Source organism: Pipra filicauda, unplaced genomic scaffold, assembly GCF_003945595.2.
Source record: "Pipra filicauda isolate LSUMZ 115617 unplaced genomic scaffold, ASM394559v2 scaffold845_size90650_pilon, whole genome shotgun sequence".
Lineage (NCBI taxonomy): Eukaryota > Metazoa > Chordata > Aves > Passeriformes > Pipridae > Pipra > Pipra filicauda.
This window is the reverse complement of record NW_024105026.1, coordinates 1-21,580: the sequence shown is the minus strand read 5'-3', so window position 1 is coordinate 21,580 and position 21,580 is coordinate 1. Positions and strand designations below refer to the sequence as shown.

Sequence of the window (21,580 nt, the reverse complement as noted above, 5' to 3'; positions counted from 1 at the left end):
GGAATCCCGCGCGCCCGACTCACCGTTGGGCCGGATGTTGATGAAGGGGTAGTTGGGCATCACCAGCTTGTTGAAGTTGAACTTGTAGGTGAACCTCTTGCCCTTTGTCTTGTGGAGGATCCTCTTGTTGTAGTAATATCTGGGAAGGGATTGGGAAGAGATGGATCCGAGGCCGCTCGAGGTCCCGTTTCTTGGGAGCGGCGCCGCCGGCGCCGCCTCCGAGGTCTCGGAGAAAACTGGAGCTGCCCCGAACCTTTGGGATCTTTTTGGGGATCTTTGGGATGCAGAGTCAGGAGCTGGGGCTCCGTGACCCCCGGTGGGACCCTCCCTACCCGGGATATTCCACGATTTCTGTTGTCAGCACCGGGAAACCTCAGTCCGCCGGGAATTTTCCCAACGACCCCCTTTTCCAGCCCCTTCCTCAGCAGGAGGTTCCAAACCCCTTTTTCCCAGGTTATGACGTCCCCTGGAACACGTGGAATTCCCTTCCAACCCGGGATATTCCGTTTCAGAGGTTGTTACGTCCCTTGGAAGGGGCGGGAGAGGGCGAGATCCCGACGGGAAAAGCTGGAACGACATCCCATGTTCTCCTCGGCCCAGTCCAAACTGGGACCAGTGCCACGGGCTGGGAGCTCTCCTGGGCATTCCCGGGCACTCCCTCCCCATTCCCACCCCTGGGAATGCTGAGAAATGCCATGGAAATGTCTCCAGGAGGAGAAAAATCCCGGTGGATATTCCCTGAGAGAGGGGAATGTGTCCCTGGGACAACACCTGGAGCGACCAGAGCCGGGAAAACCAGGGCCCAAATCCCCTGGATTGGCCTGGGATTGGTTTTCATTCCCGGGATTTTCCCGGCCCAGGGATTGGGAGAGCTGGTTCCTGCTGCTTCGTGCCTTGGAGCGAGTCCCTTCCCCTTCTGATCCCCCCTTTTCTGGGATTAAAATCAATCCCTCCCCTGCCCAGGGCTTGGATCCTCCTTTCCCGGGATACTGGGGGTTGGAAGGGATCCCTGGAGATCCTCCAAGGCAGGTGAGATACTTCCATGGATGGATGGATGGGATCCACCCTCAGATCAGGGGTTTCCAGGGGATATTGGAGAGATTTTTCTTGGGATACCGAAATATTGGAGAGATTTGTAGGGATATCTGAGACATTTCCACGGATATCGGAGATATTCCCATGGATTGATCAGATTCCCTCTCAGGTGAGAGGTTTTTAGGGATATTGGAGATATTTCCAGGGATATTTGACACGTTTGTCTGGATTGATGGGATATATCCATGGACTGAGAGAATCTCCTCTCAGCTGAGAGGTTTTCATGGATATTTGAGGTATTTCTAGGGATATCTGAGGTATTTGTCTGGATTGATGGGATATATCCATGGACTGATGAGATTCCCTCTCGTCTGAGAGGTTTTTATGGATATTGGAGATATTTGGATGAGTCTCTCCTCACCAGAGATGCTCCAGCCCCCAAATCACCTCCAGGGATCATCCCTTCCCCATCCAACACTCCAATCCACGTCTCCCCAGGCCGGGATAGGGGGATCTTTTGTGGGAACAGCATCCAGGGGACACGGATCCCAAGGCAGGGGCGTTTTCCACCCGTTTTCCCTCCCCGTTCCCGGAGGAAACTCCCGTGTTTGCCTTTGGCAGCTCCACCCAGGAGGTATCAGAGGGTGTGGGGCAGCCAAGTCCACGCCAGGGACTGATAATTCCGTGACTTCCCGGGGACTGGGACGCTCCTGGAGCGTGGAAACACCTCCGAGGGCCGGGCCGGGCGGGTTCTCCGAGCTCTGATTCCCGAAGGCGCGGAGAAAACCGGGATAAAACCCCCGTGGAAGGGGCTGGAAGGGGAGAGGGCTGGAGGGTTTGGAGTTGGGAAGGGCAAAGGGGGGAATGCTCAGCCCTGGTCGTGGAATTATGGGATGGTCTGGGTTGGAAGGGACCTCAAAGGTCATCAAGGCCACGACCACACTCCAGGTTGCTCCAAGCCCCGTCCAGCCCGGCCTTTGGACACTTCCAGGGATGGGGAATCCATGGAATAATCTGTGCCACCACCTTCCCAGGGAAGGATTTCCCCCCAATATCCCACCTAAACCAGCACAGGGAATATCCTGGAATGGTTTGGGTTGGAAGGGACCCTCCCAGGGAAGGATTTACCCCCAATATCCCACCTAAACCAGCCCAGGGAATATCCTGGAATGCTCTGGGTTGGAAGGGACCCTCCCAGGGAAGGATTTACCCCCAATATTCCATCTAAACCAGCACAGGGAATATCCTGGAATGCTCTGGGTTGGAAGGGACCCTCTCAGGGAAGGATTTACCCCCAATATTCCATCTAAACCAGCACAGGGAATATCCTGGAATGCTTTGGAAGGGACCTTTTTGGACACTTCCAGGGACAATGGGAGAAATCAAATGGAATAAACCTGTGACCAGAGCACTCACCCACCTCCCAGGGAAGACGTATACAAAAAGCCCAATATCCCACCTAAACCAGCCCAGGGATCCTGGGATGCTCTGGGTTGGAAGGGACCTTTTTGGACACTTCCAGGGATGGGGAATCCATGGAATAACCTGTGCCAGGGCCTCACCACCCTCCCAGGGAAGGATTTACCCCCAATATCCCACCTAAACCAGCCCAGGGAATCTTGGAATGCTTTGGAAGGGACCCTCCCACCAGGCCAGGCTGCTCCGAACCCCGTCCAACCTCATCCTCGGCCACTTCCAAGGCCGGGCCCAGACGACCCGACCTAAATTCCCCCCCCGGAAAAAGCTGGGAATGCTCCTTTCCAGCCCTCCCCCCTCCTCACCTGAGGGCCCTGCTGAGCTTGTCGTAGTTCATCTGGGGTTTGCATTTCCTCCTCCCCCACAGCCGGGCCACCTCGTCGGGGTCCTTGATGACGAACTCGCCGTACTCTCCCTGCTGCCAGGCGATGACATGGCGGAATTCCTCCTTCTGGAGCAGCTCCAGGATGAAGTGCCACAGCTGGATCTGCCTGGAGCCAGGGCTGGACTCGGTTTTATAAGCCCACTCCGGGAAATGATACCCTTTGGGGGGAGAGAGAGGGGGAAAAGTGTCGCTCAAAGAGGCGCGAAAACGCGTCCGGGGTTCGCTCCGGGGGCTGGAATTCCATCGGCTATTCCAGGGTTTTGAGAGGGATTTCCACGGATTGAGGGGATCCCCCTCTCTCAGATGAGAAATTTGTTGGGGTATCTGAGAGATTTTTATGGATGTTTGAGGGGTTTCTATGGATTGGTGAGAGATTTGTATGGATCGATGAGATGTTGCCATGGATCGATGGACAAGGAATTTGTTGGGATATCCGAGAGATTTCTATGGATGTTTGAGGGGTTTCTATGGATTGATGAGGTGTTTCCATGGATCGATGAGATGTTGCCATGGATCGATGGACAAGGAATTTGTTGGGATATCCGAGAGATTTCTATGGATGTTTGAGGGGTTTCTACGGATTGATGTTTCCATGGATTGATGAGATCCCCTTTTGGACAAGGAATTTGTTGGGATATTTAAGAGTTGTAGGGATATCTGAACTATTTCCAAGGATTGATGAGATGTTTCCATGGATTGATGAGATCCCCTTTTTGGACAAGAAATTTTGAGGGATATTTGAGAGATTTCCATGGATAGCTGAACTATTTCCATGGATTGATGAGATCCCTCTCAGATGAGAAATTTGTAGGGATATTCCAAAGATTTCCATGGATTGATGAGAGATTTCCATGGATTGATGAGATGTTTCCATGGATTGATGAGATCCCCTTTTGGACAAGGAATCTGTCGGGATATCTGAGAGATTTCCACGGATATTGGAGATATTTCCATGGATTGATGAGATCTCTCTCAGGTGAGAGATTTGTAGGGATATTTGAGAGATTTCCATGGATAGCTGAACTATTTCCATGGATTGATGAGATCCCCTTTGGGACAAGAAATCTGTAGGGATATTTGAGAGATTTCTATGGATTGATGAGATGTTTCCATGGATTGATGAGATGTTTCCATGGATTGATGTGATCCCCCCTCTCAGATAAGAAATTTGTGGGGATATTTGAGAGATTTCTATGGATATTTGAGAGATTTCTATGGATATTTGAGAGATTTCTATGGATTGATGAGATGTTTCCATGGATTGATGAGATTCCCTTTTGGACAAGGAATTTTTAGGGATATTTGAGAGATTCCTACGGATATCTGAGCTATTTCCATGGATTGATGAGATCCCTCTCAGATGAGAAATTTGTACAGGTATCTGAGAGATTTCTATGGATTGATGAGATTCCCCCCCCCCCTCAGATGAAAGATTTCCACGGATATTTAAGATATTTCCATGGAATGATGAGATTCCCTCCCGGATGACAGATTTGCAGGGATACTGGAGAGAGATTTCAGGTTTAATCCCATGTTTAATCCCAGGAGGAGAGACCCAGCTCTCCACCTCCAGCTTTCAGACCCCTCTTCCTGGAGAATCCCTAAAAAAAACCACCCAAAAAATGGGAAAACTGAGGGGGGTGGAAGCGCCAGGAACCCAAAACCTGCTGGAATGAACCAAATTTGCCTGGAATCATGGAATGGTTCGAGTTCCACAGTCCAGGTGGCTCCAAGCCCCATCCAACCCGTCTTTCAGCACTTCCAAGGATTGGAAATAAGGCCAAAAAAAATCCCGATTTGAGGATTTAAGTTCGTGTGGATTCCAGGGCGGCTCCAGATCCCGACTCCGCCGTGCCAACGGATATTCCTGAGGGACTGCCAAGCTCCAGATCCCTCGGGATATTTCCCAGCACAACTCCCAGCACGAGGCTGCTTGGGGGGTTTTTTTTGGGTGTTTTTTTTGTGGCCACAATTCCAAACCCCATCCAGGAGAACCCACATCCCACCCCAAGACTCCAAACAGACCCGAGCAGGATCCAGCCCTCAGAAATTCCCAAACCCTTCCAGGTAATCCATCTCCAGGGGGGGGGTTTATTGGCATTTTCACATCCCAGCCCTCAGAAATTCCCAAACCCTTCCAGGTAATCCATCTCCAGGGGGGGTTATTGGCATTTTCACATCCCAGCCCTCAGAAATTCCCAAATCTTTCCAGGTAATCCATCTCAGGGGGTTATGGCATTTCACATCCCGCCCGCAGAAATTCCCAAACCCTTCCAGGTAATCCATCTCCAGGGGGGGGTTTATTGGCATTTTCACATCCCAGCCCTCAGAAATTCCCAAATCTTCCCAGGTAATCCATCTCCAGGGGGGGTTTATTGGCATTTTCACATCCCAGCCCTCAGAAATTCCCAAATCCTTCCAGGTTATCCTTCTCCAGGGGGGGGTTTATTGGCATTTTCACATCCCAGCCCTCAGAAATTCCCAAATCTTCCCAGGTAATCCATCTCCAGGGGGGGTTTATTGGCATTTTCACATCCCAGCCCTCACAACCCACCGAGGAAATCTCAACCCTCGCTCGCCTCAGCCCTGGAGAGGCAAAATTAACCCTCCTCGAGCTCCTTTATCCCGGGAAAAGGGCTGGGAATGGCTGAAAACTCGAGCCTCTCGACTTCCTTACCTCCTCCTCCTTCAGGTTTATCCACAATGCTGCAGCCTGCTTTCATTTTCTCCCTCCTGCCAACTGTGGAACACAAGGAAAGCGGCGTCAGCCGCAGGGATTTCTCCGGAGAGAGGATCCTGCCCATCCCCAGGGATGGTCCCCTTTTCCCATCTAATCCCAGTCCTGCCTGGGATCCCCGGGAAGGAGCTCGGCGGGGCCGTCAGACAGACAAAACAAGCCCAACACAGTTTGTCTCCTGTTACTAGACGGGCTCTGCTGCCAAAATACACAACTCCCAGCTCGCCCAGATGTCCCAGGGAGGGGAAAAAGGGGAGGGGAGAAAAATCCCGGCTCCTGATCCCCTGCTGGAAATTCCTGCTGCCGTGAGGTGAGGGATCCCTGAGGGATCCCGGAATCCAGAGCTGGGTCCTCCCCCCAAAAAAAGGGGATACGAGGAGTGACAGCTCTGTGGGAGCCCCCTGGGAGGGAGAGGAGCCTCCCAGAAGGGGCTGGAATACCCTGGGAAGGGGCTGGAATACCCTGGGAGGGGCTGGAGCCCCTCAGGAGGGTCTGATCCCCCCCAGTACCAGCACCCAGACAACCCCCCCTTGGGTCCCACCGTCCTCAGAGGAGCCCCCCCAGGGCCTTCAGGAGGGTCCAGTACCCAAATGACCCCCCAGGTAAAAACTGGAGCCCCCCTGGGAGGGACTGGAGCCCCTCAGGAGGGTCTGATCCCCCCCCAGTACCAGCACCCCCCTTGGGAGGGACTGGTCTCACCGTCCCCAAAGGAGCCCCCCCGGGGCCTTCAGGAGGGTCCGTCCCCCTCCAGCACCCAAATGACCCCCCCCAGGGATGAACTGGAACCCCCTTGGAAGGGACCGGAGCCCCTCAGGAGGGTCTGATCCCCCCCAGTACCAGCACCCAGACAACCCCTCCTTGAGTCCCACCGTCCCCAAAGGAGCCCCCCCGGGCCTTCAGGAGGGTCCATTCCCCTCCAGCACACAAACGACCCCCCAGGTACGAACTGGACCCCCCCTGGGAGGGACCAGAGCTCCCCCAGAGGGTCCCTTTCCCTCTGCCCAGCACCCCCGTGACCCCCCCGGGGCCGACCCGGAGCCCCCCGGGGAGGGTCCCATCCCCCTGTCCCAGCACCCACATCACCCCCCCCGGCACAAACCGGAGCCCCCCGAGCCCGGCAGCCACAAAAGCCCCCCCAGGGGTGACCAGAGCCCCCCCCGGGGAGGGTCCATTCCCTCCCACCACCCACCCACCACCCAAACGACCCTCCCCGAGATGAACCGGCGGCCCCCCCCGGAACGCACCGAAGCCCCCCGGGGAGGGAGCGGAGCCCCTGGAGAGGGGCCGATCCCCCCCCCCCGCCTCCCCCGGAGCCCCCCCGGGGCTGTTCCACCCCCCCCCTCCCCGTGTTTCCCAGCCCCGGGAGAGGTTCAAAGCACGTAAATGGCCGCCGGGAGGGGCCGCGGCGCCGCGGCGGCGGCGGGGCCGGGGCTGCTCCGTTACAGCCCCGCCGGCCTGTCCCGGCCTGTCCCGGCACGGCCCCGCCCGGCCCCGCCCGGGCCCCGGGGCAGGGGGGGGGGGAGCCGCCCCGACCGGGAAACCCACCGGGGATCGGCAACAAGGACCACCCGGGACCCCCCCCGGGAACCATCGGGACCCCCCCTCGGGAACGGGGAGCACCGGGAACCCCCCCCCCGAGAATGGGGAGCACCGGGACCAACGGGGATCCACCCGGGAACCGGGGACCTTCCACAGCCCCCCCCGCGGGACCCCCCCCCGGCCCCGGGGACGGGGGACCCTGCGCGGCCTCCCCCGCTCCGGGACCACCGGGCAGGTCGTTGCCGCAGCCCCGAGAGCCCCTCCGGTAACCGGGGGATGGGGGGGGGTGTCCCTGTTTACTCTCAAGTCAAAATAACCGGGGGCCGTCCCTGTTTAATGTTCCCCCGGTAACCGAGGGGGGCCTCATTTACCCTCCCGGTAACCGGGGAGGGGGGGGAACTGTCCCTGTTTACCCCTTCCCCGGTAACGGGGGGGGCTCATTTATTCCTCGCTAGTAACGTGGGGGGGGGGGTCCCCGTTTTCCCCTCTGCCGGTAACTCCGCGTTATTTATTCCTCCCCGGTAACGGGGGAGGCGGATGCCGGGATGGGTCGGGGGGGGGGGAAACGAGCCCCCCCCCCCCCCCCCCGTACCGCCCCGTTCCCGCGCCCCCGCCTTTCACCGCCCCCCCCCGCTTCCCGGGGGGGGGCTTCTCGTTCACCCCCCAACCCTTAACCCGCCAATCCCCTCCCCCCCGGTCCTCCCCGTTGCCCCCCCCCCTTCCCCCCCGTAATTCCCGGTTTTTATTCTTCGCCCCCCGGTTTGCCCCCCCCCCCCCCGCGCCCCATCGCCAAAAACGCCTACATAACCGCCCCCCCCCCGCCACTTCCACCCACATCACCCCCCCGTTACCCCCCGTTAACCCCCCCGGGCGCCCCCCCCACCAACCCCCCGGGCCGTACCTGCGGGGGCGGCGCGGGCGGATCACGGGGGAGGGGGGCGGGTTGCGGGGCAGGCGGGGGGGGCGGGCGGGGATGTTGCCGGTGCGGGGTGGGCCGCGCTCGGAGCCGCTCCCGGTGCCGTTCCCGGGTTCCCGGAGCCTTCCCCCCGGAGCCGCCGCCGCCGCCGCCGCCGCCGCCGGAACCGGAACCGCCGCCGCCACCGCCCACGCGCTTCCGGTCCGCGCGGCCCCCGCGCCACTTCCGCTTCCGGTGGGGAACTGACCCCCCCCCCCCCCCCCCCAACCAAAAAAATAAACAATGATAATACCGTCCAAAAATAAAAACACCACGGGAAGGATCATCCCGCCCCTCTACACCCCCCCCCCCCAAAAAAAAAAAATAATCCAGGCTCGGAGTGGTTGGTTCCGACCCCCCACCCCAAAAAAAAAAAAACTGCCCCCAAAAAATATCCCCCCCCACCAGAAAACATCCCCCCAAAAGACACACTCCCCCAAAAACACACTCGCCCCCAAATAACACCCCAGAAAACGTCACGCCCCCCAAAAATATTCCCACCCGGAGCGGCGGATTTCGGGCCCGCCCCTCCCTGAAAAAACAAAAACGAGCCCCACCAAAAATCTCTCTCCCCCCCCCCCTTAAAATATCCTCCCACCGGCAAAAAATATCTCTGTGCTGGGATCCTGGGATTTGGGGATCCAGCTGTGCTGGGGGTGCTGGTATAGGGGGATCCTGGTCCACGGGATCCTGATATAGGGGGATCCAGGAATGTGGGGGTCTGGTTGTGCAGGGATTCTGATTTATGGGGATCCTGGTTTAGGGGGATCCAGGTACACAGGGGGTCCAGCTGTGCAGGGGTCCTGGTGTGAGGGGATCAAAATGTGCAGGGATCTAGTTGTGGAGGATCCAGCTGTGCAGGAATCCAGCTATGTGGGAATCCTGGTCTATGGGGATCCAGCTGTGTGAGTATCCTGGTCTACAGGGATCCAGCTGTGCAGGGATCCTGCTATATGGAGATCCAGCTGTGTAGATATCCTGATCTCTGGGGATCCAGCTGTGCAGAGATCCTGATCTCTGGGGATCCAGCTGTGTGAGTATCCTGGTCTGTGGGGATCCAGCTGTGCAGGGATCCAGCTGTGCAGGGATCCAGCTGTGTGAGTATCCTGGTCTAAGGGGATCCAGGGATCCTGGTCTATGGGGATCCAGCTGTGTGAGTATCCTGGTCTGTGGGGATCCAGCTGTGCAGGGATCCAGCTGTGCAGGGATCCAGCCCTTTGGGGCTGGGGCTATGGGGGGGACCTGGCTGTGCTGGGTCTGGGGGCTGGGGATGGACCCCCATCCCTGATGTTCTTCTGCACAGCCTTGGGGGTGCTGCCCCCCCAAACCCCCCCGAGTGTCCCCACCATCCCGGTGCCAGCCCAGCCCTCGGTGTCACCCCATGTCCCCTCCACACACGTGTCCACCCCCCCCCCACCCCATAAATCCACCCCCACCTCGCCTTCCTCCGCCTTTATTGGAGTCATGGGGCATCCAAAACACGGGGGGGGGGATGTGGGAGCCCCCCCAGGCCAGCCCTGCTCCCAGAGCACGGGTGGGGACAGGAGGTGACACCTCAGGGGGACTCGGGTGTCCATCAGCCCCGGTGTCACACGGGGGGGTCGGTGGTCCCATCCTGCTCCGGGGGTCCTGCTGGGGGGAAAAGGAGGGTGAGGACGGGATCATCTCCCTCTGGGGGTGGAGGGACAAGGACGGAGCCTCTCGGGGGCTGGGACACACCCGGGACACACCCAGGACTCACCTGGGACTCACCTGGGACTCTCCAGGTCACACCTTCACCTGCACCTCGCAGTAGATGGTCCTGGGCCCGTCCTGCTGCTCGGGGGCAGAAAACAGGTCAGACCCGTGGGAAGGGGGGTGGGCGAGGTGGGACAACTCCCCCCAGGGACTTGGTGGCCCTGGGAAGTGTCCCCTTCGGTGTCCCCTCCCCGGGGAAGCCCCCCAGGAGTTCGGAGCCACTTCCAGGGGAGGAGGAAAGGGGGGCTCTGGGGGCACAGAGGGACCCCCCAGTGCTGGAGGGAAGGGGTGGAAGGTGGGGTTGGACTCAGAATGAACCGGATTTGCCCCCGGATCCCCCCCCCTCAGGCTCACCCAGTCCCGAGGCTCCGGGGAGTTTCTCCTCTGGATCTCAGAGTACAAGAGCTCCGGTGGGGGATCCTCGCTGGAGAGGGGGGAGAGGGCACCTACAGAGAGGAGAAGAAGAGCAAGAGGAGCGATCCCAGGGATGCTGGAGGGAGCTGGGACATGTAGAAGGGGGGCATGGAGCCATCCTGGCCCAGGCAGGGCAGGCAGAATCCCAGAATCCCAATTTAGGTTGGAAAAGACCTCTGAGGTCATCAAATCCACCCTGTGCCGTGTCCCCACCTCGCCCCCAGCCCAGAGCACTGAGTGTCCGGCCCTTCCTTGGACACCTCCAAGGCCTGACCACCCTTCCCAGGAACAAATCCCTCCTCGTGTCCCACCTGAACCTCTCCTGGCGCAGCCCGAGGCCGTTTCCTCTTGTCCCTGTTCCCTTCCAGTGCCTGACAACCCTTTCCACAAAGAAAAGGAGTGAGGGGAGAAGCTCTCTCCCCCTTTCCCAGCTCTGTTGATCCCAGCTCTGAGCTCAAAGCCCAGCGGTGCCCACCTCCCTCAGGCTTCTTCCTCCTCCTCCTCCTCCTCCTCCAGATCCAGGCAATGCCAAGCAGGGCCAAAATGCCCACGGCCCCCAGCACCAGGCACACGTGTCTCCTCTGACAGGCCCCCGTGTCTGCAGGGACGAGCCGTGGTGGGTGCCAGGGGGGGTGAATTCACCTCCTGGGGGGGCGAATCCGGGCACAGGAGGGGTTTTTTACCCTGCTGCTGGCACAGGGTGTCCAGGTGGAGGGAGACATTCCGCTCCTGGGCGGGATTCCGGGCCAGGCAGGTGTAGGTGGAGTTGAAGGCAGCGACGGGCAGGGCCAGGCACAGGGTCTGGTTGTCCCCGCAGAGCTGTGCCTGTGGCACCCCCAGAGAGCCGCCGAGCTGCCAGGTGACTGTGGCATTGCTGCCCGGGGGCGCCTGGCACCGCAGGGTGAGGTTGCACTCCCGGGGGGTGAGGGAGAGCCGCTGCCCCTGGATCTGCGGCTCCGGCACCGGCTCTGTCGGAGGCGCAAACAAACCTGTCCCACGGCCCGGGGAGGGGGAGGTGGAAGGGCAGAGCGAGGGAAAGGGGAAGCGCCGGGGTCGCGGCTGGTCCCGGAGCCGGGACAATCCCCGTGACGGGCGCGCGGCACCCGGAGCGGTTTCCCTTCCCCTTTCCCAGCGCTCACACCTCCGGCTGCCGGGGGTTGTAAAGCCGCTTCCAGGAACCGCTGCTCTGCAAACAAACCCACCGTAGACGGAGAGGGTGAAGAGTTGTGTCTCCACGGTCGCTGGCTCCAGTTTAATCCGAGCCTCGTAGACGCCGCTGTCGCCCCTCTCCAGGGTCCCGATCCTCAGCTCCGTCTTGTTCATCTCCACCCGGCCCCTGAATCGATCCTGGGGGTCGGGGCGCTTGAATTTACCGCTGTCGAACTCGGCCACTGTGATCTTGACACTGCCGACACCTAAAAATGTCCACTCGATCGCCTTCACCTTCTTGTCGGGGGGCAGATCCAGGGAGAGCAGCGCGGACCCCCCCAGGACACCGTTCACCTGCCGGGTCCGAGGGGTCGCAGCACCTGGTGGGGACAGGGATAATCTGGAGACCTGGAACAGGGATAATCTGGAGGCTGGAGACCCCCAGCCCCCCCCCCCCCCGGTCCCTTCCCTCGGCCCCCTCCCTCCCGAGGGACCCCGTGGGCAGCTGCCCACCGGGGCCTGAGTCACGAGAGCGCGGCGCCCGCCTGGGATGATTCATCGCATCCCACACCCATCCCCTCTCCTGGCGGCGTTCCCGGCACGCAGGGACCACCCGCGGGGCTGGGAACACCCCGGGGGCTCGCGGGGCCTCGTCCCGGTGTCACCCCGTGTCCCCCCACGTCCCCCCACACACGCACGGGTCACCCCCACAGCAGGGACGCCACGGTCCCCGTCGTCTCTAAGCCCCGATTAAGGCTCAAACCGGGCAGGTTTAAAGTTAAACCTCCGGGAAATGTCCCCAGGGGTCAGGGACCAACCGTGGGGTTGGATGTCCCCGGGGTCGGGGGTTGCTGGGGGCCCGCGGTGCCTTGTCCCGGTGTCCCCCCGTGTCGCCCCCCGTGTCACCCTACACGTGCACAGGTCGCCCCCCAAAAAATGGGCGAGACAGGGAGTGTTCTCCCAACTGTGTCTAAGCCCAAGTGGGGCTCAAACCGGGCAAGTTTAAAGTTAAACCTCCGGGAAATGTCCCCATGGGTCAGGGACCAGCCGGGGACCACCCTCAGGGCTGGGACCCCCCCGGGGTCGGGGGGATGCTGGGGGCTCACGATGCCTCGTCCCCGTGTCACCCTACACGTGCACAGGTCACCCCCTGACAGAGGAAACCGCCCCCACCGTGTGGGGCTGAAACCGGGGCGGGTTTCGGGTTTAAACCTTCCGAAAACTCCCCCCGTGGTGGGGACGGGGACCCTCCACCCCAGCGCTCTGGGGCAGCTCAGCTACGCCGCCTCCCCCCCCTCCCCATCCCTGGGGGGCACCGAGTGGCTCCACTCGGGCTCCGAGACCCCGAAAGCCGCCAGGAGCCCCCCGCAGCCTCCCCCGGGGGCAGCGACAGACGGTTCCCACAGCGCAGCCCCGTCCTGCCCGCGGGCGGCTCGCTCGGCGCCGGCCCCGCTCTCGCTCTCCCCGCAGCCACTCGGCTTTGCAGAGACGGAGGCGAGACGAGGGGGAAAAAAAAGGGGGGGGCTGAGAAACCGCAGCCCCCGCTGCTGCAGCCTCGGGGGGTTCGTTGCCCACCTCCCCCTCCCTCTCCCCGGCTCACGGGATGCGCTGCCCGGGGTGTGCGGGAGGAGGGGGGGGCTCGCTCGGGGACCCCCACGCAGGGGGTGAGAGGGGCCGGGGAGCGCCCGGCGGGGTGAGGGGGGTTAAACACCCGCCCCCTGCCCGCTCCCTGCGCCCGGAGCGTTTCCCGGGTACCCCCGAGGGCTGCGGGATGCGATTCCTTCCCCCCCTCCCCCGAGGAAGCAGGTACGTGACGGGGATGCCGCAGTCAGGGCAACCTTCGGCCTCCCTCTTCCTCCTCGAGGAAACACCCCGGGAAACCCGGAGAGGTCCCTCCTTGCCGAAATTAATTTCCCTTTTCTTTTTTCCAGCGGGTTGGCCAAGCTGAGGGGTCCCAACAGCCCCCCCCCGGGGGTGACCCAGCCCCGGGCACTGGGGTCCGGCCCCACCAGGCCCCACAAAACCTCTCGGGGATGGATTTTTGGCGGCAGGAAATCAAGGAGGGGAGGCTGAGCAACCACCCCACCCCCCCTCCCCCCGCCCGAGGGACCACCGGTGCCCCGGGGCATCATTCCTGCTCCTTCCCAGAGGGAAAGGCTGTTCCCCCCCCCGGACACCTCATGGATTTCCCCCCGACGTTCATTTTGCAGCCGGGACCCAAAAAGTCGCACTCTCAGTTCTCTCCCACCGCTCCCAAAAACCGGGGGGGGGGGTTGCTAAAAACGGGGGGCACGAGCGCTGGAACGCCGGGATCCCCTCCCAGCCCGGCTGTTCTCCCACCCTCCCAGACCCACCTGCCACTCCCAGGAGCAGGACCAGCAGCCGGGGGACGCGGGGCCGGGCGGGGCCGGGCGACGTCCCCATCGCTCCAAAGCCGCCCAGCTCAGCTCTGAGCGCTCGGAAAAAGGGAACGCGAATCGAAAACCACCTTGCAGGGGAGTGGCGAAGGGCAGGACACACCGCTGGGGACAACGCCGAGCCCCAAAGCCCGGCGGGGGTCGGGGCGATCTGTCCTTCCCTGCCTCCCTCCTCCCGCTGCCCCCGGGAGGGTTTGGAGCTGCTTCCCAAGGCGCTGCTGCCGCCCAGCCTTTGTTTTCCACCTGGAATCAGGTGCAATAAGAGCAGGGACGAGCCGGATGCTGCGGGCGCTGGGCAAATAACACCAGCTGGTGCCACAAGTGCAGCACAAGTGGAGTCCTTGTTGCCGTGGCGGGCACGGGCTGAGGGGCACGAGGGGTTGGCCTGGCTGGAAATCGAGGGGAGGGGGTCCCTGTGGGCTTGGGAATGTCCCGGCTGGGGCTCCTGCACCTGGGATGCTCCTGAACCCCACGCTTGGGGTGTCCCATCAGCCACTCCCAGGATGCTCCTGTCCCCTGCATCCCGAGTGTCCCCCGGATCCGGGGTGTCCTGTCCCCCGTATCCAGTATCCAGAGTGTCCTGTCCCCCATATCCAGAGTGTCCTGTCCCCCATATCCAGGGTGTCCTGTCCCCCATATCCGGGGTGTCCTGTCTCCCATATCCAGGGTGTCCTGTCCCCCATATCCGGGGTGTCCTGTCCCCTGCACTGGGGTGTCCTGTCCCCCATACCCGGGATATCCTGTCCCCCATACTCAGGGTGTCCTGCCCCCCATATCCGGGGTGTCCTGCCCCCCATATCTGGGGTATCCTGTCTCCCATATCTGGGGTATCCTGTCCCCCATATCCAGGGTGTCCTGTCCCCCATATCTGGGGTATCCTGTCCCCCATATCCGGGGTGTCCTGCCCCCCATATCCCGGGTGCACACACACACACACACACACACACACACACGTGTCCCTGTGCCCACCCCTGCCCATCCCTGCCCTCCCCTGCCCGCCCCTCCAGCTCCCCCCGTGACCTCACCAACATTTATTTGCTGTTTTTACACCGGGGGGGGTCTGGGCGGGGGGTCCCCGTGGCAGTGGGTGCTGGACACACAGGCGGTGAGACCCCCCCTCCGTGCGCGGGCTACGCGGGAACAGCGAGGGGAGGGACGGGAGGGGAGGGGAGGGGGCGCTTCCCGTGGCTCTGCACCGGCGACGGACGGTCCCTTCCGCATCCCCCCGGGGGTGCCCCCCAGGGCCGCTCCAGTGGGGTCGGGAGGGCACCGCCGCATGTCCCCCCCCCCCGCTCCGCGTCCCCTTGGCAGCGGCCGAGCGGGTGGGCACGACCCCCCCCCCCCCCAACGTGGGCATCTCCCCGCGGAGGGTCCCTGCGAGACCCCGGGAGGGGGGAGCTGGAGGTTGGGGGTCCACGTGCCCCCCGGGGCGGCTCGTCGTGGTCCCTCCCGGCGATGTCCCCCCACCCCCCCCGCCCCGGCCAAGTCCCGGGGGGCGAATCCCGGGGTTTTCCCCCATCCTGGAGCATCCCAGAGCACACGGAAGGGGGGGAGGACCACGGAGAGACCCCCCAGCTCCGCCGCCGCCGCCTCGGTCCGGGATCGCGCTCCCCAAACAGCCTCGGAGGGCACCGGGGAAGGAGGTTGGGGATGAACCGGAGGAGGGGGTGGGTGGGGGGGTGAGGGGTTGGGGAAGGGGGTCCGTCCGGCTGAAGTCCCGCGGTGGAGCCTCCCGATCCCGGAGCCGAAACGGGGGGGCTGGATTTGGGTTGGGATTTGGCACACGACGCACTTTTACAGCCCTTCCAGGAGATCCCGGCGCTCCGGCCCTGCGGGTGCCTGCGGGACAGAGCAGAGCCTTTCTCAGCCCCCTCCCACGAACGGGAGACCCCCCCGGCGCTGGCGGTGCCCGTTTTTGGGGGCAGCTCCCCTTCCCCCCCCCGCCCCGCACCTGAGGGTCTATGTCACCTCCTCGGCCGTGTCCCCTGGCGCTGCCTGGCCCTGCTGCTGCTCCTCGCCGGGGGCGGCCGCCGGTGCTTTCTGCGGCGAGCTCTGCTCCTGGTTATTCTCGGGGTGACTCGGGCCCTGCGGCAGAAATTTGGGGGAGGGAGGGGAAGGGGGATGCTGCTGAGGGACCTGCTGGCCCCGGGAAGCCCCCGTGGGATGCTGTGCCCTGGCGCAGAGCCCACCTTGCACCCACCTTGCCGGGACCCCGGGGTGACCCGGACACGGCTGCGACCCCAGTGACCCCACCGGGCCCCCCCTCATTGTGGCTGTGACCCCAGTTTGATGTGGACCCGCCCCCCCCCAGCACGGTGGGGACCCCCCTCCCCCGGCCCCCAAGCCCCTCCGGGGGCCTCACCTGGTCATTACCTTCCGGGGGGCTCCGGCACACGATGTCGGTGTACTGGGGCTCCGAGGGGCTTTCCTCGGCGGCCACCGTGGGGGTGGCGGCTGCGGGGAGCCGGAGTGTTCCAGGGAAACAGCCCCTCCCCATTCCCCCAGCCTCTCCCCGTTTCTCCAGCCCCTCCCCACTCCCCCAGCCCCCTCTCTGCTCCCCCAGCCCCTTCTCTGCTCCCCCAGCCCCTTCCCCCAGCCCCTCCCCACTCCCCCAGCTCCCCCCCCCCAGGCCCTCCCCGTTTCCCCAGCCCCCTCCCCGCTCCCCCAGCCCCTCCCCACTCCCTCAGCCCCCTCCCCGCTCCCCCAGCCCCTCCCCGCTCCCCCAGCCCCCTCCCTGCTCCCCCAACCCCTTCCCTACTCCTTCAGCCCCTTCCCCATTTCCTCGAGCCCCCTCCCTGCTTCCCAAGCCCCTTCCCTCCGCCCCACGCAGCCCCTCCCCGCTCCCCCAGCCCCTTCCCTCCTCCCCCAGCCCCTTCCCTGCTCCCCCAGCCCCTTCCCTCCTCCCTCAGCCCCTTCCCTACTCCTTCAGCCCCTTCCCCGTTTCCCCGAGCCCCCTTCCCCGCTCCCCCAGCCCCTCCGAGACCCCTCGGGGAGAAGGGGGGTGATGGGCGGGGTGTGGGGGGGTCTCCCCTTGCCTGGATCCGACGCCTTCTCGCTGTTCATCCTCCAGCACCAGAAGGCCCCCCCCAGGCTCACGGCCAGCAGGATGAGGGTCAGCACGATGTACCCCGACGTCGAGAAGGACGTTTGGCCCCCTGGCAGGGCACGGGGGGACACGTTTGTCCCCTGAGCTGTGCCCACCCCCGGGACGAGCTCCCCCCGGGCGCCGCCAGCCCCCCGCGGGTGCCCCGGGGCGAGGGTCTCACCCCCGGGGAGGGGTCTCACCCCCGGGGAGGGGTCTCACCTCCGCCCTGGCAGATGGTTTGCAGGTCGAACAGGGCGACTTTTTGGTCGGCGGGGTTGCTGACGGTGCAGGCGTAGGTGACGTTGGCGGCCGTGGGGGGCAGGTTGACCCTCAGGGTGGTCCCGTCCGGGGACAGCTGGTGGCGGTCGGGGATCAGGTCCCCGGTGAGGCTGTCGCGCTTCCAGGTGACGTTCACGGCGCCTTTCCCGGAGCCCTGGCACTGCAGGGTCAGGTTGCACCATTCCAAGGTGCTGGCCAGGAGCTGGCTGCGGGTCCGGGGGCTCGGCACCGACTCTGTGCCCAAGGAAGGGCTGGATCAGCACCGGACGGAGGGATTCGGCCACCCCGGTGTCCCCCTTGGGTGACAGGGTTTGACCACCCTGCTGTCCTCACTGTCCCCTTCAGATGACAGGGTTTGACCACCCTGCTGTCCTCACTGTCCCCCTTGAGGAACAGGATTTGGCCACCCTGCTGTCCCCTTTGGGTGCCAGGATTTGGCCCTTTGCAGAGTGTGAGGGGCTGCAGGGCCTGGGGTGCAAAGGTGGGTGTCCAAACCAACCCTAAGGAAACCCCACAGTGGCTCCGTGCCTCAGTTTCCCCCACCTATAAAGGGGTCGGTGCTTGCGCTCAGGGCTTTATATCCCTCCTCAAATCCCACCCTTGTCCTGTGCCTCAGTTTTCCAACCTGCCAAGGGGTCACTTCTCACCCTCGGGGCTCTCTGTTCCCCCTCCAACCCCACCCTTGTTCCGTGCCTCAGTTTCCCCACCCGTAAAGGGATTTAGCGCCTGCACTTGGGGCTCCCTATTTATCCCCCAAATCCCATCAGCGCCTCAGTTTCCCCACCCGTAAAGGGATTATTTCTCACCCTCGGGGCTCTCTGTTCACCCTCAAAGCCCCCCCCGTGCCTCAGTTTCCCCACAGCTAAAGGGGTCGGTGCTCACACTATTCACCCTCCGCCCCCATCGCTGCTCTGTGCTCAGCTTCCCCCACCTGCAAAGGGGTTTAGAGCTCACACTCGGGGCTTTCTTCCCTCAGCGTCTCCATCACCCACCGTAGACGGAGAGGTTGAAGGTTTGATCCTCCACCAGCGCCGGGTGCAGTTTAATCCTCGCCCCGTAGACGCCGCTGTCGCCCCTCTCCAGGGCCCGGATCCTCAGCGCCGTCTCGTTGTACCTCTCCAGCCGCTTCCCGAAGCGATCCCTGGGATCGGGGCGCTCGAACCCGCCGCGGCTGAACTCCGCCACCTGGATCATGGCCCCGGTGCCGGCGGAGAAGCTCCACTCGATCTCCTTCACCGTCTTGTTGGGGGGCAGAGCCGGGGAGAGCAGCACCGACCCCCCCAGGACGCCGTTGACCTGCTGGGGCTGCGCTCGGGCTTGGCCGAAGAGCAGCTCTGGGACAAGGAGAAAGTCACCGAGAGGTGTTTGGGGACAGCGCGGGGACAGGGCGGGGACAAGGCAGGAACAGGAGGACATTCGGGGACGGGGCCGAGCAGCATCTCCCGCCTCGGCGCGGCCGCCTGGTCTCTCCGCTGCTCCCTATCCGAGCCGGGGACGGGGTGTGTCCCCAGAAAGAGAGGGAAAGACGCCGGGCCGGGGGGGCTGGAAGCCAAAACTATGAAAGATCTACAAGGTTCGGATGCGGGTGCCCCGTCGGGATGCCGGTCTCGGGGACTGGAGGCCCAAAAGCGTGACGGGTCTACGAGGTTCGGACGCGGGTGCCCCATCGGGATGCCAAGCTCGGGGGAGCGGAAGCTAAAAAATACGAAGGAATCTGCCAGGTTCGGATGTGGGGGGGGCACCATCTGAACCCCGAGGCTCTCACCAGAACAACGCTCCAAGAGAGTCTGGGAGGAATTCCCAGCCAACACCTCCAAAACCTCATTGTCCGCCTTAAACGGCGCCTCCGCCCAGAGCCCTGCGGAAGATCGACAAGGGTTAAGGGGGTGGGGGGGGCAGCAGGGGCGGCTCCGGGGGGTCCCTGTGGGCTGGGGGTGCCGGGCCAGCAGGGGTGGAGCCCCCGGGAGCCTGTGGGATGGGTGATTCCCGCAGGGATGGAGCCTTTTCCCTCCTGCCTTATCCCAGCGCGAGGGGCAGGTTCTGAGCCTCCACCACGGGGGTTTGAGTATTTTTTTGCAGCATCTCCGCAAAAATCCTGACGCCAGGTGCCGATTGGCATCAGCTCCCTCACTTCTGGCAGCTCCAAGGAGGGCTGGAGCCCCTGCTGACCTGTGGGATCAAGGTGATTCCCGCAGGGATGGAGCCTTTTCCCTCCTGCCTTATCCCAGCCCAAGGAGCAGGCTCTGAGCCTCCACTATGGTTTTTTTTTTGCAGAATGTCTGCAAAACTCCTGATGCCAAGAGCTGCTTGACAGTTCCAGGCAGGGCTGGAGCCCCTGCCGACCTGTGGGATGAGTGATTCCCGCAGGGATGGAGCCTTTTCCCTCCTGCCTTGTCCCAACCCAAGGAGCAGGCTCTGAGCCTCCACCATGGGGTTGTTGGGGTTTTTTTTGCAGCATCTCCGCCAAAATCCTGATGCCAGGTGCTGATTGGCATCAGCTCCCTCACTTCTGGCAGCTCCAAGGAGGGCTGGAGCCCCTGCTGACCTGTGGGACCAAGGTGATTCCCGCAGGGATGGAGCCTTTTCCCTCCTGCCTTATCCCAGCCCGAGGAGCAGGCTCTGAGCCTCCACCACGGGTGGTTTGGTTTTATTTGGCAGCATCCTGAGCTCCCTGATCCAAGAATCCCGATGCCAAGAGCCGCTCAGCGTCACCTCCCTCACTCCTGGCACCTCCAGGGAGGAACGAAGTCCCTTCCAACCTGTGGGATCAGGGCAATTCCCACGGGGATGGAGCTTCTCCCTCATCCCGGCAGCTCCTCCAGCCCGAGGGGCACGTTCTGAGCCTCCACCACGGGGGTGGTTTGTGGCTTTTTTGCAGCATCTCTGCTAAAAAATCCTGATGCCAAGAGCTGCTCAGGCAGAGCTGGAGCCCCTGCCGACCCGTGGGATGCGTGATTCCCTCAGGGATGGAGCTTCTCCCTGATCCCAGCGGGCTGGGCCCGAGGGGCAGGTTCCGAGCCTCCATCACGGGTGGTTTTGGGTTTGTTCTTTTTTTTTTTTGCAGCATCCCGAGCTCCCTGCAAAAATCCCAATGCCAGGAGCCGCTCGGCACCACCTCCCTCGCTCCTGGCAGCTCCCGCCTACTTCCAAGCTGTCTCCTGTGCTGGCCCCGGCCCCCGCATCCCCCCACGCCCCTCTGCCACGCAGAACACCCCCCTCCCTTCCCTCTCTCCCTCTCCCTCTCCCCGTCCCACGCAGCCGCCCAGGAACGGGGGAGGCGGGTTGGGATGAGCGGCATCGGCTCCATCCTGCCTGGGACGGGTCGTGAATTCCCGGGATCGTCTCCCTGCTCCCCTCCCCGGAGGAGGCAGAAGCAGCTGAGCCCGTACATTAAAAAGCAGATTAAACACAGACAGCGCGGCTTTTACTCCATGTAAACCCCCCCCCCCGGCAGCCCCCCAGGACGAGCCGCATCTTTGCTCCGCTCTCTAAGACGCTTCCCCGCGGCGCTGGAGCTTTTTCGTTGCTCCGATCCCGCTTATCCCAAGCTCGATTCCTGCTCTTCCAACCCCATCTTAAACCCGAATGAATTCCCGAACACTTTTAAGCGGGAGAACGCAAAGTTTTTGGGGGGCCCGCGAAGCCGCAGGAGCCCGGGGGGAGGACGCTGAGCCCGAGCAGCAAAATAGAACTGGGAGGGGGGAGAAGCCTCCAAAATCCCGTCAGTCTCCTCACGGAGGAGCTCAGAGAGATTCTCTCCCCCCAATTTCCTCGCTGCCAAGGATGGAGCCGCTCCTGTGTCCGTCCATCCGCCGGCCGGACTCACCCGGGGCACCCTCCTCATCCTCCTCCTCCTCCCGGGAGGTTTCCCACCCTCCCGTGCAACATCTCCGCCCCGGGAGGGGGGTCCCCGCCGGCCGCCCCCGCGCTGTCGGAGGGGCGGCCGGAGGAAATGACGGCCGGGAAAAGCCTGGTTGGTGCCAGGCCTCCGCCAAGCGCCTCCCCGGCATCCTCCCGGCTCATCCTGTTTACCCCAGATTTTTTGGAACACGAGGCTCCGCAGCCCCGGCTCCGCTGCAGGATCCGGAGGGAGGGGGGGGAGAGGAGGGAGGAGGATAAATGTGTTGATGCTCGATGCGTTCGGCATCTGGATTAGCCCGACTCGAGCTTTCCTCAGACTCCCCAAAAAAACAGATCTCCGGGGCCGATTTTAACCTCGGGTTTACTCACCCCGAGCCTGGATTGCGCTTTTCCTCGCCCTCCCCGCTCCCCGCGTTCTGCCATAAAATAATTCCCATCCCAGAAAGCAGCTGGAGAACTCCAAAGCGTGGAAAACAGGCTTTTCCCACCGAGCCGGGGCAGATATTTGGCA

At 62.8% G+C, this 21,580-nt stretch overlaps 3 protein-coding genes and 1 long non-coding RNA gene across 9 annotated transcripts in view; all 4 read right to left on the bottom strand.

Moving 5' to 3' along the window:
* Positions 1-8,237, bottom strand: part of LOC113984498 (ETS translocation variant 3-like) — a 10,608-nt gene extending 2,371 nt beyond the window's left edge. The window contains exons 1-4 of the mRNA XM_039390597.1: positions 8,074-8,237; positions 5,574-5,636; positions 2,817-3,054; positions 24-139 (exon numbers count right to left, since the gene is read on the bottom strand). Of these exons, the coding sequence (XP_039246531.1) occupies positions 24-139; positions 2,817-3,054; positions 5,574-5,619 (400 nt within the window). The 5' untranslated portion in view covers positions 5,620-5,636; positions 8,074-8,237. The remainder of the gene's footprint in view (positions 1-23; positions 140-2,816; positions 3,055-5,573; positions 5,637-8,073) is intronic.
* A 1,327-nt stretch (positions 8,238-9,564) lies between these two features.
* On the bottom strand, positions 9,565-10,627 carry LOC120325132. Of its 4 annotated transcripts, none has more exons than XR_005567001.1 (4): positions 10,590-10,627; positions 10,219-10,310; positions 9,869-9,942; positions 9,565-9,759 (listed from the first exon to the last, which is right to left on the bottom strand). It is a non-coding gene; the product is annotated as an uncharacterized LOC120325132 (long non-coding RNA). The 4 variants fall into 4 exon arrangements; XR_005567000.1 differs by having other exon boundaries at positions 9,565-9,756; XR_005566999.1 differs by having other exon boundaries at positions 9,880-9,942.
* A 1-nt stretch (position 10,628) lies between these two features.
* On the bottom strand, positions 10,629-14,397 carry LOC113993289 (SLAM family member 8-like). Its single transcript, XM_039390592.1, has 4 exons — positions 13,782-14,397; positions 11,481-11,807; positions 10,754-11,246; positions 10,629-10,658 (listed from the first exon to the last, which is right to left on the bottom strand). Exons 1-3 carry the CDS (start codon positions 13,849-13,851, stop codon positions 10,759-10,761), a joined length of 885 nt encoding a protein of 294 aa, XP_039246526.1. The 5' UTR covers positions 13,852-14,397; the 3' UTR covers positions 10,629-10,658; positions 10,754-10,758.
* A 463-nt stretch (positions 14,398-14,860) lies between these two features.
* LOC113993290 (SLAM family member 9-like) lies at positions 14,861-20,319 on the bottom strand. Of its 3 annotated transcripts, none has more exons than XM_039390594.1 (6): positions 18,201-20,316; positions 17,149-17,442; positions 16,880-16,999; positions 16,207-16,298; positions 15,813-15,929; positions 14,861-15,683 (listed from the first exon to the last, which is right to left on the bottom strand). In XM_039390594.1, the coding sequence occupies exons 1-6, from the start codon at positions 18,622-18,624 to the stop codon at positions 15,639-15,641; spliced, it is 1,092 nt and encodes a 363-aa protein (XP_039246528.1). In that variant the 5' UTR covers positions 18,625-20,316; the 3' UTR covers positions 14,861-15,638. The 3 variants fall into 3 exon arrangements, with proteins under 3 accessions (XP_039246528.1, XP_039246529.1, XP_039246530.1); XM_039390595.1 differs by having other exon boundaries at positions 15,796-15,929; positions 18,201-20,309; XM_039390596.1 differs by lacking the exon at positions 14,861-15,683 and having other exon boundaries at positions 15,819-15,929; positions 16,218-16,298; positions 18,201-20,319.
* Positions 20,320-21,580: the final 1,261 nt, after the last annotated feature.

Bases quoted from the DNA above. Each gene is read 5' to 3' on its own strand.
- LOC113993289 (XM_039390592.1), bottom strand. From the start codon at position 13,851: ATGGGGACGTCGCCCGGCCCCGCCCGGCCCCGCGTCCCCCGGCTGCTG. The intron at 11,808-13,781 runs GTGGGTCTGGGA...TGTCCCCACCAG, and splicing joins CCTGCTCCTGGGAGTGGCAG to GTGCTGCGACCCCTCGGACC. The intron at 11,247-11,480 runs GTGGGTTTGTTT...CGCCTCCGACAG, and splicing joins CTTCACCCTCTCCGTCTACG to AGCCGGTGCCGGAGCCGCAG.
- LOC113993290 (XM_039390594.1), bottom strand. From the start codon at position 18,624: ATGTCCTCCTGTTCCTGCCTTGTCCCCGCCCTGTCCCCGCGCTGTCCC. The intron at 17,443-18,200 runs GTGGGTGATGGA...CCTTGGGCACAG, and splicing joins CTTCAACCTCTCCGTCTACG to AGTCGGTGCCGAGCCCCCGG. The intron at 15,684-15,812 runs GTGACATAGACC...TCTGTCCCGCAG, and splicing joins CAGGGGACACGGCCGAGGAG to GCACCCGCAGGGCCGGAGCG.